This window comes from Apostichopus japonicus, chromosome 20 (genome assembly GCF_037975245.1).
Source record: "Apostichopus japonicus isolate 1M-3 chromosome 20, ASM3797524v1, whole genome shotgun sequence".
NCBI lineage: Eukaryota > Metazoa > Echinodermata > Holothuroidea > Aspidochirotida > Stichopodidae > Apostichopus > Apostichopus japonicus.
Window position 1 is genome coordinate 11,167,987 of NC_092580.1, and position 17,220 is coordinate 11,185,206.

General features: G+C 37.5%; 1 protein-coding gene across 3 annotated transcripts in view; it reads left to right on the forward strand.

Annotated features, from left to right (window-relative positions):
- LOC139961450 (AP-5 complex subunit beta-1-like) overlaps positions 1 to 17,220 on the forward strand; it is a 51,729-nt gene that overhangs the window by 17,273 nt on the left and 17,236 nt on the right. Inside the window, exons 14-22 of one of the 3 annotated variants that reach the window (XM_071960631.1) lie at positions 1,491 to 1,626; positions 3,649 to 3,755; positions 4,778 to 4,911; positions 5,591 to 5,726; positions 9,357 to 9,444; positions 10,938 to 11,037; positions 11,966 to 12,124; positions 12,756 to 12,874; positions 13,820 to 14,019. In XM_071960631.1, coding sequence (XP_071816732.1) covers positions 1,491 to 1,626; positions 3,649 to 3,755; positions 4,778 to 4,911; positions 5,591 to 5,726; positions 9,357 to 9,444; positions 10,938 to 11,037; positions 11,966 to 12,124; positions 12,756 to 12,874; positions 13,820 to 13,980 — 1,140 coding nt within the window. In that variant the 3' untranslated portion in view covers positions 13,981 to 14,019. Of the gene's footprint in view, positions 1 to 1,490; positions 1,627 to 3,648; positions 3,756 to 4,777; positions 4,912 to 5,590; positions 5,727 to 9,356; positions 9,445 to 10,937; positions 11,038 to 11,965; positions 12,125 to 12,755; positions 12,875 to 13,819; positions 17,210 to 17,220 lie in introns of those variants that run through there. The other 2 variants (XM_071960630.1, XM_071960632.1) reach the window with 2 other exon arrangements.

The following is a 17,220-nucleotide window of genomic DNA, read 5'->3' on the forward strand; positions in this document are numbered from 1 at the left end:
TCAAGAGAACAAAAAAGGAAAAATTCAATTACTTTTATAATCTATGAACTTAGGAGAAGAGTAAAACTGGAAGAGGCTTACTTCACAAAGATTTTTTGATGACCAAGCTAAGTACAATCATGCTACTGTATTTCTACAAATTTTAGTGGCCTAAAAGTTCTTCGATTCCATATTATTATGTATAAAACATGTTATTGTTTGGCTTATGTTTGGAAAGCTTGTCATAGTATTAACAGGGAATATTTTATCCTATATCACATGGTAAAGTGTGATGCAAAATGGTCAAATTGCTATACAAATGCTTTATAGATGCATAGTGGGTTTTTTAATACACAGAAACAATGTGCCCATTTTTTTATGTATATTTATATTTTTATGTTCTTTATGGTGGTTTACAACCCTGTCTTATATCATTTTTTTACTTTTATTGCTGTTGTTATTACTTTTAGGTTTTCTTAAGTTTGGTAATTTTATATTCCAGGTATTGGTTCTTTTGTACAGTGCTCTTTAGCATGTTTTATTTCATGAATAACAGCACTTTAATATATGGTATTTATTTATATTACTATATTATTATTTTATTGTATAGTATTTTGAAAGAGGCAAAATTCAGAGACTTCAAAACTGACACAAAATTAAAAAAACATTTTTCAGTATAATGACTGGTTTAAATAACTATATAAAATAAAATGTAGCTAATTTGCCCAGCATCAGCAAGGCAGCAAATTTAGGGATGCATATGGTGACTAAATCTTTTCGTTTTGTTCATTCGTTTTTAAGTTCTTTTTCTCTCTTTCTCTTCGGTGCCTTGAGCACCCTCCTCCTTGGTGGATATGGCCATGATATAAATCACCATTATTATTAGTATTATATTAATCATTATTAAATCTGTCAGATACAGTTTGTGGGGGGAAGGGGGGGGGGATGGGGTGGCTGTATCACTCTTTGTGGTAAGCTACTTTAAAACCCAACTTCCATATTACATTTTAGTTGGATGTTAGGTCTCACTTTTGGTTTTGGATGACACAACATACACTAATGATGGTGTATATATACATGTACCTGTATGTGTGGGTCTGTACGTTTGTGTGTTAATGTGTGATTTGTCTTGCTTGTAAACACCACATCTCAAGGAGGGAAACATGGGATTATCTCCCATGTAGTTTGTTAACTCCAAGTAAAGAATTTAAAATAAATTCCTCTCCACATGAGCATTTTCTTATAATTAGCAGCAAAAAGTCTGTCAATTTTTAGTGGAGTTTAGCAATCATTTTGACTTTCAATTTGAAACAGAGAACCGTCTGCGGAAACCTCGTTAACATGATATCTCAAGAAGTGAACCAGTCAGATGTAGACATACTAAAAGATGTAGCTAAATATGTATGGAGTTTTTGCATTTACTGGTAAGGCAGGTTTTGGGACGGATGCAATTTCTTTGTTTCGGGTCATAAATAACAATCTGGTTTTTTTTTATCTTCTCTTCTTTCCAGCCTGTGACCAAATACTTACAAGATCTCTTCAAGTCTACTAACGTGTTAGAAAATAGAAACTGGTTGCTAGGTAACCAGATGATCCAAATATGCCATAACCTAATGCTGCACACATCCTTGCCAAATCTGTTCACATGTAAGTAGTTCTTTTTTAAGAGCTTAACTAGAATGTGTAAAATATGAAGTAGGATAGGAAGTTAGGAAAGGACAGTGTGATTAGGAAGAAATATGTAACAGATCGTGAAGCACATGGGAAGCCATTTGCGTCACCCATTATTATAAGTATTTGCAGTGAAGTTTTGCAGCAGAGGATGTTGCTAATACTGATATTTAGTAGCATTTACGAAGAACAGACTCGGACTCATTAATTGCAGATGAAAAATGAACCCATCACTTTTGTAGACGGCATTTTATTGTTAATTGAGGTAGGAGATAGCAGGGGTGAGGAGGTAGGAAGGGGGCAGGGATGAGGTTGACCATACATGATTACATGGTGCTACCTCTTTGTCCTTTACCGTGGCAAACTAGTAAGCGATCAGAGAGGAGCAGATAAGGCTTGCTGCTTCCCATTGTATAATGTAATTTGCCCTCATTCACAGTTTGTATGAATTACATCGTCTAACGTTGATTCATCACCCAGTGAGTTTTCCAGATCGAGTCAAATTTTTTTGCCTCGAGGTCACGGTATTTAACATCTCTACCAGGAAAAGCCTTCATTCGAGTCGCCTCACTTTTGAAAAAAGAAGAGGCTCGAGTTGTTTTACTCGTTGAAACGTTATTGACGGCAGCACTTATGACTCAGTGAAATTCAACTATTCCAGCATCTGACATTTTGTCCATCATTTCTGTGGATATGTATGTTATGTGGATGCTATGGGAGATATGTAAATGCCTGTTGTTCATTTAAAAGCAGCTGGTTAAGTTTGTAACTTCTCTGGCACAGCAGATATGGGAATGCACAATACATTGTGTTGTTGCCTACATATTTAAAGGGGTCTAATAAATGACAAATGTTGGATGCCCAATTTTCATAGCTCATGCAGCATCTACTATTATAGGGATTAGTTAGGGATTAGTCTAATTTGCTTGTACTAATCCGGACTGTAATATTCATCACTATATTAGGCTATCCAACATCTCTACAGAAGGGCACTGTACATATTGGTCCTAAAACGTTTGATCTTTACTGTTTAGAGATCCCTGAATCATCAAAGTAACATAATCATGTGTATAAAGCCCTCACTAGCATGCAAAACAGGCTAGATGATTCTGTACATAGACGGGATAATTGGCTAGTTCAAAGTTTCAGTCTGGGGGATTGAGTAGTTTAAAGTGGTGCAGTTTGGCCAATCAATAAAAAGTGTTTAGAAAACAAAAGTTCAGGAGCTTAAAAAGATGGTTATAGTTTGACTCAAAAACTATGCTTAAAAAGATCTACTCCTATTAATTGAGAATGAAACTATATACTAGTGATCAACTCAAAGTGCCATTTAATATGATGCCCAGTCAGAGACCTGCAGCTTGTGATTCTTGGGCGTGGCCGGTGAGCTCCATAACCAACACGCACGCAGGTTTTGGTTTGGTTTGACCAAAGACATGTGATATTTCAAATCATAATAGGATTCCCCTGAATCTAACTATGAGATCGATGGATGCAACTAGTTTTCTGCACCCAGTGGTACTAACCATTTGCTGCATTCCAGAAAACTTTGTGTTCCACAAAATTTCATGTGGTGGTTTTCACTGTGTTCCTTTTACAAACTTTTAAAGGGTGTATTGCGAATTTTATCATTCGTGGTGACAGTTTGGTGGATTGGTGGAAAGTAATCAATAGTATTGTCTTCAGCTAGGTACCGCATCTTTCCATTAATTGATTATTGCAGTAGATTGACACAAAAATTCAATATAGAGGGCAGTGTTTTAACCATTTGTGAGTGAAATATGACTGACCTCTGCTAGAATTAGCTAATATTTATTAGTAAATAAAACACAAGTGAACTGCTTCATTTTATAAATATTTTCTTCCAGCCAGTTTTGTGTTTGAAAGTGTGTCTAACACATACATTTCAGACTTGTTTTTTTTTCATCCCTTTGTTCATCCCTTTGTTGTAAATATTGCCAAATATTGTATCGTTAATCTTCTTCTTTCCATGTCAAGCTGTCGGTGAAATCCTCTTTTCTTTGATGACCCGTCATTCGGACACAAACATACGAGATGTCGCTCGCTTCTTCTACTCAATGCTAATTCATCTGTCTGAAGAGAAGGTAATAGCAATGGCTCTTTGAATCCTAACAGAAGGAGGCAGAAGGGGGGGGGGGGGAGGGTTTAGATTTTTCAGCATAGAATATTTGTGTCTTAAATATTTTTATATTTTTTATTTTCTTACTTTTCTTGAGAGATATTGAGATTAGATAGAAGTAAAGGGATTCATTTGTAATGTTCTGTATGGCAAGTCTCAAATAGATTCACAAGCTCAAATAAGATAGGGGAATTCTGAAGAGCCTTTTAAGAAAAAGCCCTCATTTAAAACTGTCTTAAAAATGCTTTAAAGGGGATTTCAAAGAATTACAGTACACAATAAAAACCTTGTGTGTAGGCAGATGAGCAACTCCCAGTCAGCATCAAAACCTTCGATGTAGACTTGCAACTACACAGAGCAAGTCACAGGAAAAGAATGACCATGCCAAGGCACCAGATCTGGCCAGATAGAGCTGGCTAGACCAGCTGCTCTTGGCAGGCTACGGTATAGTTGGTGGTAGTTTTTTTTGTGAGTTGAGTGCCGATGGCGTGGGAAAATGCATAAGTAATTAGTCCAGAAGTAAGGAGTTCCCTCGTAAGTAGCCCCACTAAGTGGGGATACTCTCAGTCATTGTCTTATGCACAGCGATGATGAATATCAGATCTAATAAACAAGATATTGTTCTGGAGGATAATACCATCTTGTCAAATTTTTGATAGTATGTAATGACATTTAGGGGTTGAAAATTCATTGGCTCTTCTTCCCTTTGTGTGATTTCTACTCATTTAGGTCGAGCATTTTGAGATATTTCCATTATTGAATTAATGATAGCACTTTTTGAATTCATCAATACCACTGAAAGTTACTACGGCGATAGAATCATTCAGGGAACTCTCAAAACGTAATTTGCAATAACATTTCTGTATGAAAGTTAACCAAAGCAAACGTTAAGTTAATATGTATGACAAGGTGAGGTCAAAGGTCAAAGTAAATCAAAAGGTTGTGTACTCACCTTTCTCTTCCTCTCTCTCTTTAATATTGGTTTAGATAAAAGCAATCTTGAGATCTTTGGATGCCAGCAACAATGGTCAGAATTTGACTAATTTAGTGACTGGAACCAACAATTTCCCTGTCGCTGCCCCCGTGGTCCACCTACAGGAACCTATCCTTCAACTTAAACGGTAAAAAACAGCACGCGAAAGATATTTGAATATGTAGCAACTGTGGAAAAAAACTACTAAGACACTAAATTTGGTCGAAACATTTCCCATCACGATTTTGTTTTGTTTCGGTGGGTGCTGAAGAGTATTGGGATGGAGGTGGGGGTGGAGTTTCTGAGGGATGTTGGAAGGGGAGATCGGAGAGTTTTGACATGACCACAAAGCATATGACATATTATTTATAACCCAAAGTAAGTAGTGGAAACAGCTGACTGTGTTCCAGTTTGCACTTGTCATTCATACCAAGATTTGATCTAGCCTGCAATGCTATAATTATCATCCACATGGAAGCCAAACTTTATTTTTTTTTTATGGTCAAATTGTCAAAATCGGTGTTTGTTTATCATCAGAAAGATTTATGCACAATTACTGCAGTTGTTCCCAAGTTTGCAGATAGTAGTGTTGATGTATGGTTTATTTTTTATCACAAATCAGGCATTCAGTTTTACTCCCAATATATTGCAACTTCGTTGGGCAAGAAGATTTTACTTCACAGGATAAGAATATTTACCAACACCCTTTTCTTGAATCAATTTCAGAAGATTTGTTTGTATATATATTTAACTTGTTGCAAAAGAATTATTTTCAGTGATGATTATTTTACAGTTTTTAATCTGATGTTTTCACATATTTTATACAGATTACAGAGAAGCTACAAGTACGAACAGCTCATGGATTCCTTGCATGGCTGCAGCTTTTCTGAATATTTGAGAACAGTATCGACCAACGCTAGCATTCCAGAGATTGTTATCGACTTGCAGATCTGTAATGGTATGGTAAGTAGATTTAAGAGCTACAACTTTTAAAAGGTACTAGGTGGTGTGTCGTCGTAAATACCATTCCACATACTTCTACAGAAACTATGCTGTACAGGTTGTCTTGCATGGATATCATAAAGGCATGTTTAAAAAATATTGAGAATGTCTGTTACTGTTTCAAAGAAACACCAAAGTTTAAATCCTAACACACTTTCACAGCAGACATATGTAGCCTAACCATCTTTTCATTTAAAAATCAGGGTTGAAGTTGTCATTGTTACTATACCTTTTAGGCTGTAGGAACTGTTTTTGATTACACCTTTTGGAATGAGAATGAAAGTCTTTTGTGGTAGGTCATGCCTGGTGGTCCTGCATAATTATAACAACTGCACATGGTATATTATCTCGATAATGGACGTGGGACATTTAGTGGTATGTTAACTGGTGGTTCCTTCCATAATCGGATATGGGACCATCCTGAATAGATTATCAGGTGTTCCCCTTGATCATGGACATACGACATTCCTTGGAAGGTTAACACTGTTGGTTCCCTCAGGAATGGATGTTGGACATTCTTTGGTAGGTGATCTGGTGTTTCCCATCGACAATGGACATGGGACATTCTTAGATAGGATACCTGGTGGTCCCCTCAATAATGGATGTGGGATATTCTTAGATAGGTGATCTGGTGTTTCCCATCGACAATGGACATGGGACATTCTTAGATAGGATACCTGGTGGTCCCCTCAATAATGGATGTGGGATATTCTTAGATAGGTGATCTGGTGTTTCCCATCGACAATGGACATGGGACATTCTTAGATAGGATACCTGGTGGTCCCCTCAATAATGGATGTGGGATATTCTTAGATAGGTGATCTGGTGTTTCCCATCGACAATGGACATGGGACATTCTTAGATAGGATACCTGGTGGTCCCCTCAATTATTGGATGTGGGATATTCTTAGATAGGTGATCTGGTGTTTCCCATCGACAATGGACATGGGACATTCTTAGATAGGATACCTGGTGGTCCCCTCAATTATTGGATGTGGGATATTCTTAGATAGGTGATCTGGTGTTTCCCATCGACAATGGACATGGGACATTCTTAGATAGGATACCTGGTGGTCCCCTCAATAATGGATGTGGGATATTCTTAGATAGGTGATCTGGTGTTTCCCATCGACAATGGACATGGGACATTCTTAGATAGGATACCTGGTGGTCCCCTCAATTATTGGATGTGGGATATTCTTAGATAGGTGATCTGGTGTTTCCCATCGACAATGGACATGGGACATTCTTAGATAGGATACCTGGTGGTCCCCTCAATAATGGATGTGGGATATTCTTAGATAGGTGATCTGGTGTTTCCCATCGACAATGGACATGGGACATTCTTAGATAGGATACCTGGTGGTCCCCTCAATTATTGGATGTGGGATATTCTTAGATAGGTGATCTGGTGTTTCCCATCGACAATGGACATGGGACATTCTTAGATAGGATACCTGGTGGTCCCCTCAATAATGGATGTGGGATATTCTTAGATAGGTGATCTGGTGTTTCCCATCGACAATGGACATGGGACATTCTTAGATAGGATACCTGGTGGTCCCCTCAATTATTGGATGTGGGATATTCTTAGATAGGTGATCTGGTGTTTCCCATCGACAATGGACATGGGACATTCTTAGATAGGATACCTGGTGGTCCCCTCAATTATTGGATGTGGGATATTCTTAGATAGGTGATCTGGTGTTTCCCATCGACAATGGACATGGGACATTCTTAGATAGGATACCTGGTGGTCCCCTCAATTATTGGATGTGGGATATTCTTAGATAGGTGATCTGGTGTTTCCCATCGACAATGGACATGGGACATTCTTAGATAGGATACCTGGTGGTCCCCTCAATTATTGGATGTGGGATATTCTTAGATAGGTGATCTGGTGTTTCCCATCGACAATGGACATGGGACATTCTTAGATAGGATACCTGGTGGTCCCCTCAATTATTGGATGTGGGATATTCTTAGATAGGTGATCTGGTGTTTCCCATCGACAATGGACATGGGACATTCTTAGATAGGATACCTGGTGGTCCCCTCAATTATTGGATGTGGGATATTCTTAGATAGGTGATCTGGTGTTTCCCATCGACAATGGACATGGGACATTCTTAGATAGGATACCTGGTGGTCCCCTCAATTATTGGATGTGGGATATTCTTAGATAGGTGATCTGGTGTTTCCCATCGACAATGGACATGGGACATTCTTAGATAGGATACCTGGTGGTCCCCTCAATTATTGGATGTGGGATATTCTTAGATAGGTGATCTGGTGTTTCCCATCGACAATGGACATGGGACATTCTTAGATAGGATACCTGGTGGTCCCCTCAATTATTGGATGTGGGATATTCTTAGATAGGTGATCTGGTGTTTCCCATCGACAATGGACATGGGACATTCTTAGATAGGATACCTGGTGGTCCCCTCAATTATTGGATGTGGGATATTCTTAGATAGGTGATCTGGTGTTTCCCATCGACAATGGACATGGGACATTCTTAGATAGGATACCTGGTGGTCCCCTCAATAATTGGATGTGGGATATTCTTAGATAGGTGATCTGGTGTTTCCCATCGACAATGGACATGGGACATTCTTAGATAGGATACCTGGTGGTCCCCTCAATAATGGATGTGGGATATTCTTAGATAGGTGATCTGGTGTTTCCCATCGACAATGGACATGGGACATTCTTAGATAGGATACCTGGTGGTCCCCTCAATTATTGGATGTGGGATATTCTTAGATAGGTGATCTGGTGTTTCCCATCGACAATGGACATGGGACATTCTTAGATAGGATACCTGGTGGTCCCCTCAATAATGGATGTGGGATATTCTTAGATAGGTGATCTGGTGTTTCCCATCGACAATGGACATGGGACATTCTTAGATAGGATACCTGGTGGTCCCCTCAATAATGGATGTGGGATATTCTTAGATAGGTGATCTGGTGTTTCCCATCGACAATGGACATGGGACATTCTTAGATAGGATACCTGGTGGTCCCCTCAATAATGGATGTGGGATATTCTTAGATAGGTGATCTGGTGTTTCCCATCGACAATGGACATGGGACATTCTTAGATAGGATACCTGGTGGTCCCCTCAATAATGGACATGGGATATTCTTAGATAGGTGATCTGGTGTTTCCCATCGACAATGGACATGGGACATTCTTAGATAGGATACCTGGTGGTCCCCTCAATAATGGACATGGGATATTCTTAGATAGGATACCTGGTGGTCCCCTCAATAATGGACATGGGATATTCTTAGATAGGATACCTGGTGGTCCCCTCAATAATGGACATGGGATATTCCTTGATTGATTACCTGGTTGTCACCTTGAAGAACAGGTGTTGGTTATTCCTTGCATGTATACATAGATGGTGGGTATGCATGTACATGTGTACATAGATGATGTGTACATAGATGGTGTGTATACATGTGCATGTGTACATAGATGGTGTGTGTCCATAGATGGTGCCATATACAGCAGACATCTATGCATTTATCCTCTTTCAGACTACTTACCTACGATTTACCTCTTTACCTTTTCTTGCAGGCATCAGAAAGCCAGCAACTTCCATTTTCCAAACTCTATGCAATAGTTCTTAGTGTGCAATCACCAACATATTATAATGACATTGAGGGTAAGTTTCATTATTTCTCAATCAAAGTTGTATTTAAACATTACTGTAAACATCTTCTTGGGGATTCGTAACACAGGAGGAACTTTGAAGGAAGGGGGTCATAAAGGTGGAGTAATGAGACTTCATTCGGGGTGGAACTGTCGACTGAGGGGCAAAAAGTCGGCATTGGAACGGAGGCATGCGTTATAATTTGGGATCACCTGAAATTTAATAGTTACCTTATGTATTTAGTTTTAGTAGTAATGAATGTTCTATCTTAAGAATTGCTATATTCATTCCCGCAGTTTCAAACACTGAATAGCTTTTTACTGTCTATTCATCTTGGGGGTTTTTTTCCTTGTAAAAATCTTATGTATCATACCATACTGGAAATACTATGGGTTTTTGTGTATGAAAACTGACATTTTATAGCTCTGTGTAGCAATTGAGTAATTTTTATCATGCTCAGGGTTCACAAGGGTACTTGAAATCCTTGAAAAAACTTGTAATACTTGAAAGTCCTTGAAAAGTACTTAAATTTTTATATTTTCTAAAAAGTCCTCGACAGTGGAAATTCAAGGTAAAAATAACTTAAAAAATCCTTGAATGACATTATTATGTCATGTACTCTGGGGGTTGTCCAAGGCTATGGCAGTCTTACAGTTTAGTTAGTTCTGCACTGTTCTGGACTATTACTTCTCCTTCTTTAGTGAGGGCCTATATTCCTTCTTTGATGATTTCTTCATATTGGAGACCTACATGTAGAGGAACCTATAGTCTCTTGGTAAAGGGCTTGAATCTGCTAAAGAATTAGAAGTCTGCAAGGGGGTAGCATCACTTGCTACCAGAGCTAATATGAGCCCCTTACAGTACACAGTAGTTAATATCCACTGATCATCATGTGGTGAAACTGGTGACTGTCCTGTGTTCAGACACACATATGTCCGGACATCTTTATGATCCTGCAACCCTGTGTTGTAAATCGTATTGTACCAGGAAGTGAAGAAACAATAACGATAAATCAGCAGAAAATTACAGAATTTATATTTTGAAAATGTATCTATTTTAGATTATCAAGTCTCTAGTAAAGTTGTGGAAGGACTAGTTAATCTTTCAAGAAGGTGCCATATAGTCTTTGAAAACAGGCTATTTTATCCTTGAAAAAGTCCTTGAATTATGTTTCAAAGATTGTGTGGGAACCCTGCATGGTGGTAGAGCAGATTTCAGTTATTCTCCATGAAATCTATTTATTAAAACAATTATGGATCATACTTGACAATATTAAATTTAATCATGACTATCTTTTTCTCATTTCAAAGCTTGTTAACAAGACTTTCTTTTATGTATTTTTGACGTACTGACCAACCTTCGGTGTATGTAATGAAACCGACTGACCTTTGAACTTTTGCCATTTTCTACATGATGTGTTAATCAGTTTTATTATGTGATACTGTATTTATTTTCCACTTTAACACATTTAATTCCCGTTTCCGTTTCTGACCTTTGACCTTCAGATCTCCACGTTCCATATTTCGCCTTAAACGATGAAGAAGGCTGTAGGATATCTCTAGTGATTATACCGAATGAACCAAACCCAGCCAATCTTGAGGCGAGGTAATAAAAACCTTGACGACTACCAGAGTACCTGATTGCCAGTACTTGATATGTAATGCTCTACCCAGCTTCAATCCAGGACTCAAAATGCAGGCTATTTTACCGGCTAAAATGCCGGTGGATTTTGCCGTTTTGAAGAGTAGCAGAGCAAAAGGCGCGGTTTTTTTTGCTGCCAGCAGACACTTACTTTGCTTTTGTAAAACTGTATTGATTATCCCAGTGAGAATTTGACTTTAGCAAAGTAGCCTTGTTTGCTTTATGCACTTGCAATTTTACCAAGGGTATATGATTGTGAAATTTCTTATCCTGCAAATTATCTATTCTTCATTTGTTGAATTAATTTTCAAACATGTTTAACTTTGTGAAAAACAGACATCATCAGTTACTCTGCAGTAGGGGTATTAAGAGCATTCAGAACAGATGTAGTTTGGGCATAGCCTGCTTTTCACATGAGGGGAACATCGCTAGCAAGCAGGGTGAATGTAGGCTTTACAAGTAAACTGAAGGAATGTTTATCGGTAGAAACAAAGAACCATTGTCATCATTGAACTGAATTCAAAGCCTGTGCTGCATCAACTGTGAAATAGCCAGCCAATAGGAAGGCAACAAACTATAGTCTAATAACAATGTTCCTTTACTATTGGTGAATCACACATTCTTGTTAGATGTATGTACTTGATGTATGTAATAGATGGGTTGCAGCTTGTTTTTACCAGGAGGGTCCGACAGGGGCCTGTGGGGGGAGGGAGAAGGGGGAGGAGGATAACCTTGGATGGTAAGGAGGAGGAGCAGCATATTTATTAAAAGATAAAATATTTATTATAATAAAAAAAAAAAATTAATTTTTTAATTTTTTAAAATATTTATTATAATATTATTTTAGAAATAATATTTATGATTAAGTTTTGGCGCTGTTTTCTCTTTCCAGTGCGATGTTCACCTCCTCCGAGAACAAGACCTACACATGTAAACTGAAGCCGCTGCGTCTTGAGTTTGAAGACTTCTTTCTACCCTTACCGGTAGCCGCGGACGAACGACGGCAGATCTTTAACGATCTGTGGTCGCATCTTGATTCTGAAGTTCAAAGGTAACCATCATAAAGGATTTCGAGTCACTAGTAAGATCTGAGTAAAGCATGCAACCGATGGGTCTACTGGTTTCGTGTTCACCTCACAGATATGTAAAATGAAAAGTTGCATGAGGAATGTTCAGATAAGTATAAACATAACTGTACAGATATGAAAATATCCCACATTATTAGTAAAATAATTGTTAAAACAAAATTTAGTCAAGTGTGCAGTCGCAGAACGGAACACAAATTTATGACACAAAGCAACTCACAAGCTCTCAAAGAACCACGTAAAGTAAGTGAATTTCATCTAAGAAAAAGCTACATTTTTGAAAATAAAATTGATTTAAAAAGTGCTTCTAGGTATCACCATTTTACATCTAAGCACCTTAGGCGCTTGAAAACACCCCCTCCCCTTAGACCCCTCCCCCATATCAGTCACGCAATAAATGTCCCTGATTCCAGTCAGGAAAATATGGTCACCTTATCATAATATGTGGCTTGTTATTGGCAAGTGTTGTAACTACAGTAATGGTGCAAGTTGTTGGATGTATCAGGAATTGTTGCTGGAAATCCCCTCCCCCCCCTCCAAATGTTTTTTTGCAGAACTCTCCACTAACATTTTTTTCCGGTTTTTTTTTTTCATCAGAGATAACAGTGCTTGTATCCAGTCAGTCACAACTCTGCCATTCACCGCCTCTCAATTCCATCCGGTGATAAATGAAAAATTATCCGATTACATCATAGCTCGCCCAGACGGAGATGAGGGTAGGTTTTTTAATATCCCTCTCGTAAACATGTAGGCCTTCTATTTCAGTTCCCAATTTGTAGGGAAACCCTTATATAAGTATATGAAATACTGACTTTGTCACAGTTTTCATTGGCAAAATGTTGCAAGAGGTAATATGGTAGTAAACATTGAATTTAAGAGAAGAAAAAAAAATTAGTGATTAAACTTTATTGCCAAGGCAGTTTTAACTTTTGGGTTTCTCTGAAATGCAATAGGAAAGGGATGTTTAATTTAGTTTTTCATCAGAATATCAGAATACGACACCTGGCATGTGTTTGCTTTGCATGTTATTGTTGTTAGTAGAATAGCCACAATACATCCATTTTTAGTGCACTTGATATTTATATCCTATATAAACAGTCTTTAAAATTTCACAGCAGCCTCCTTCTACAAGTTTCATTACTGTGAAGACCAAAGACAATGCATTATGGTATTGCAACTTACTTTGTCTAAGCCACTCTGAAATATGATACACCTGTTTTGCTGTGGAAATTATGCGGGGAAAAGAGGCTGTTTAAAGTCTTCAAGCAGTTTACGTTCAAGCAGTTTTTATCTTTCAGAGAGCATTTTGGGTCAATCTAGTTCTGGTAAATTGCTTGGTATAAGAACAACAGAACAGTCCATGTAGAGTGGAAGGTGGCATTGAAGGGTGCATGGCATTATTACATGAACCCTGCACTAGTTTGCGGACCCTGTCAAACTGAGACCTTTATCTTCCTTAGAGGAAGTCTTCAAACTAATCAACCAGGCTATTGATATAAATGTAGACTTAATACTATATTTGAAGAAATAACTTCTGGTAATGATGATAGACAAAAGAAAAATTCAAAAGCAGTTGTCGGGTCGGCCTTGATCTTGTAAAAGCTTATACTCGGCAGTCTGTTCAGTATTTGACTGATTCATTTAAATCTTGTTTGCTTCAGTAGATGCTGGTTGGATCATAGGTATCCTCTTACCACCAAGATGGCACCTGCTCTTAAAGATGAAGGCAACAGACGTTACCGTAGTAACGATAAACACAGACAATTGGAGACTCCTGCCTCTTGTTTCTCACTTCTTGAAGTCGTTCACGGACGGAGATTAACGTCAGGAGAAGTGACAAGTACAGAGAAGTATTTCCAAGGTAGGCACATCACACTCGCCGAGGAGTACCGAGGCAATGACTGCTAGAGAGAATGCATTTGCCAAATTGCAAGGTAGTCATTGTTGCTTTCTCTGAGAGGAATGAAACAATAACATAACCAAATGATGTGAAATGCAGACACATTGCTTCTCCAAGTGGAATGAAGCAAATAACTGAACTGAAACATGTCTGTGCAAGGCAGACACATTGCTTCATCACAGGGAAAGAGGCAAATTACGTAACTGAATGATGTCTGTGCGAGGCAGACACATTGCTTCATCACAGGGAATGAAGCAAATAACGTAACCAAATGACGTGAAATGCAGACACTTTGCTTCTCCAAGAGGAATGAAGCAAATAAAGTTACAGAAAGATGTCTGTGCGAGACAGACGCATTGCTTCATCACAGGGAATGAAGCAATAACGTAAATGAATGTCTGTGCGAGGCAGACACAATTCTTCATCACAGGGAATGAAGCAATAACGTAACAGAAACATGTCTGAGAAAGGCAGACACATTGCTTCATCACAGGGACTGAAGCAAATAATGTAACTGAATGATGTCTGTGCAAGGCAGACACATTGCTTCATCACAGGGAATGAAGCAAATAATGTAACTGAATGATGTCTTTGCACAGCAGACACTGCTTCTCCAAGAGGAATGGAGCAATAATGTAACAGAAAGATGCCTGTGCAAGACAGAAACATTATTTCTTTAATATGAATAATACCATCTTAGTATCAGTACTAAACAGATATATTTTACAAGTGACCCCAAATCACATTTTCAGAAATTATTTTTACCACACGCCTTTTGAGACAACTGTACATAATTGGCAAATTATTTCCTTTTGATACAAAACTACAACTTAATATTTTGCAAGAAAAGTTATTTTGAAGATTTCTTGTGATTGTTAACTATTTTCACTTCCTGATTTCTACTATTATGTAATCGTGATATTTTCAGGCCTATAAAAGCATACTATCCATATTATTATGTAGTTCGGTCTAATTTTTCAGTCTGTAAAAGCAAGGTTTTTGGGGTTCTAAGAACAACTACAAAGCAAGAGTTGCTGTGTAACATGAGCAATAATACCTGCAGCACACTGCGCGTCTGACCACGACCCAACTCAACTGTGGTGACCTAGCTTTCAATTGTCGTTTAATACCCATGGACTAACAGCTGACTCTGTTGTTAGTGGTCAGTCGTGCACCGGCGGTCATTCAGGTCACATGTCAATTTATTACCCCACGATTGGTCGCATTTGTTAAAACTGCAGTGTTAGCCGTGAATAACTGCACACTACGGGAAAAATTTTTCTTGACCGAATGCAACGCAATTTAAAACTGGCAAGATCTCGATCAATCGCATCTAACTTCCAGACTATCCACGATTTTCAAAAAAGACAGTCGGAGTGGGTAGGGTCGCGATCAGCCGGGCAGTGTGTGACACTTATTTAAACTCGCTTCATAATTACGACTAACGAATAAATAACGAACAAAATATATTGGCTGCTTCGGTCAGTGGTCCTTCTTATTTACTCGGTTTCTTTTGTTTCATTGTGATAATTTTTTATACTACATTCTCTGTAAATTATCTTTAAAAAAATATACATATTCTAAGCAAAAAAGAGAAGAAAGAAGAGAGGTTTTCATCATAAACACCCACCAATTTATTTCTTTTATGGAAAGACGATATGCCTCCGTACCAGCGGAAACACGCAACACGCTTTTATGATACAAGATCATTACTGTCGGAGTAATATGAAAATATCCGTTATAAAATACGTGAATTTTTTCCTCTTTAGTAAAGACCACACCCTACCTCAATCTTTACCTTTTTTTTACAAGATTTTGCTTTTCCAATATTCATCATCCTTTGTGAGGTTTCCTCAAAGTAGTAATACTTTCTTCAATGCCGAATGAGGTAAAGTAGAAAAATAATAAAGTGTTTCATTAATGAGAGGTTGAAATAATGGTTTCAATGTGCAAATTTAATGCAAGTGGTGGGGTTTGACTTTGAATGTGAATTCTTTTAGTTATAATTAACCCCTGAGTGCTGCTTTAAGATAAGTCGGATTATCAAAGACAGAAGGAAAAGGAGTACGTAACAATATTATATTATATATCGTATTTAAAGTTACTACATTTTACCTTTTGAAATATTGTACGATAAAACTCTCCAAAATTCATACGAAATTTGTACACTAGCTATTTGTCTTCAAGTTTTGCATACATTACATTACATAGGTTTTCTCATTACATATTTATTTATTCGGTGGAAAAGATTATTAAACTGGAAGATGAAGCCGGCAAAAGTTACTTTTTGAAGGTATAAAAAAAAACTTAATATAAAATAAACTTAATACAAAAGAGGCTTAATACAAAATATACATTTAGAGTATTTACAGTAATATTCCTTGTTAAATATAAAAAATGAGAGTAATCATCATCGAGAAAAAATTACTTTTTGTCGAGATTTGAAGCTTCCTCATCTCAATGGAAAGCTCTTCTTTTGAAATTGAGATATGCTATAAGAAATATTTTTCCTTTCCCCTTAAATTGTCGACACTATGAAAGACCAGTTGAAAGTGGCACAATGGTAAAGGTTAAAAGCACATAACCGATTGCATGAAAGCACAAAAAGGCAGAAAATTCAACTTTCTACAGCGCTTTCGAGCAAAACTTACTTGGTTGGACCAAATCAAAGTCTTATGACTTCAAAGACTTCATACACCCAACAATTTAAAAGACAACTAAATCCCCTTCAAGCAAGTTGTCTATTCATGAAACAGATAAATTTACTTTCTTAAAAAATACCCCTGAAAATGTTTTCTTTCAAAACAATTTGTAACCAACTTATAATGGCAATGACATAATTTTTTTCCTGAAAAATATCAACAAACTTAATTAGTTGATCAAATTATGGACCTTCTTCTAATCCCGAGCTCTATCAAATTTGGACACGACCTTTTGTCAAAATTGTCCCACTCATTTAATGAATATGTAACACGTTGATGACTAATGTATCAATGTTTCATGAATATGCATGGCACATATTAATATTCAAACAGCTGGTTGTGTTTATAAACTCAATTCTACTTTAATGCCAGAATTATGAATATCAGAGCACTCGTTTGTCATATGCTATTATAATCGAGTTCCTTTCTCGTCTCTTACGGGGGGAAAACCCCCTTTTTT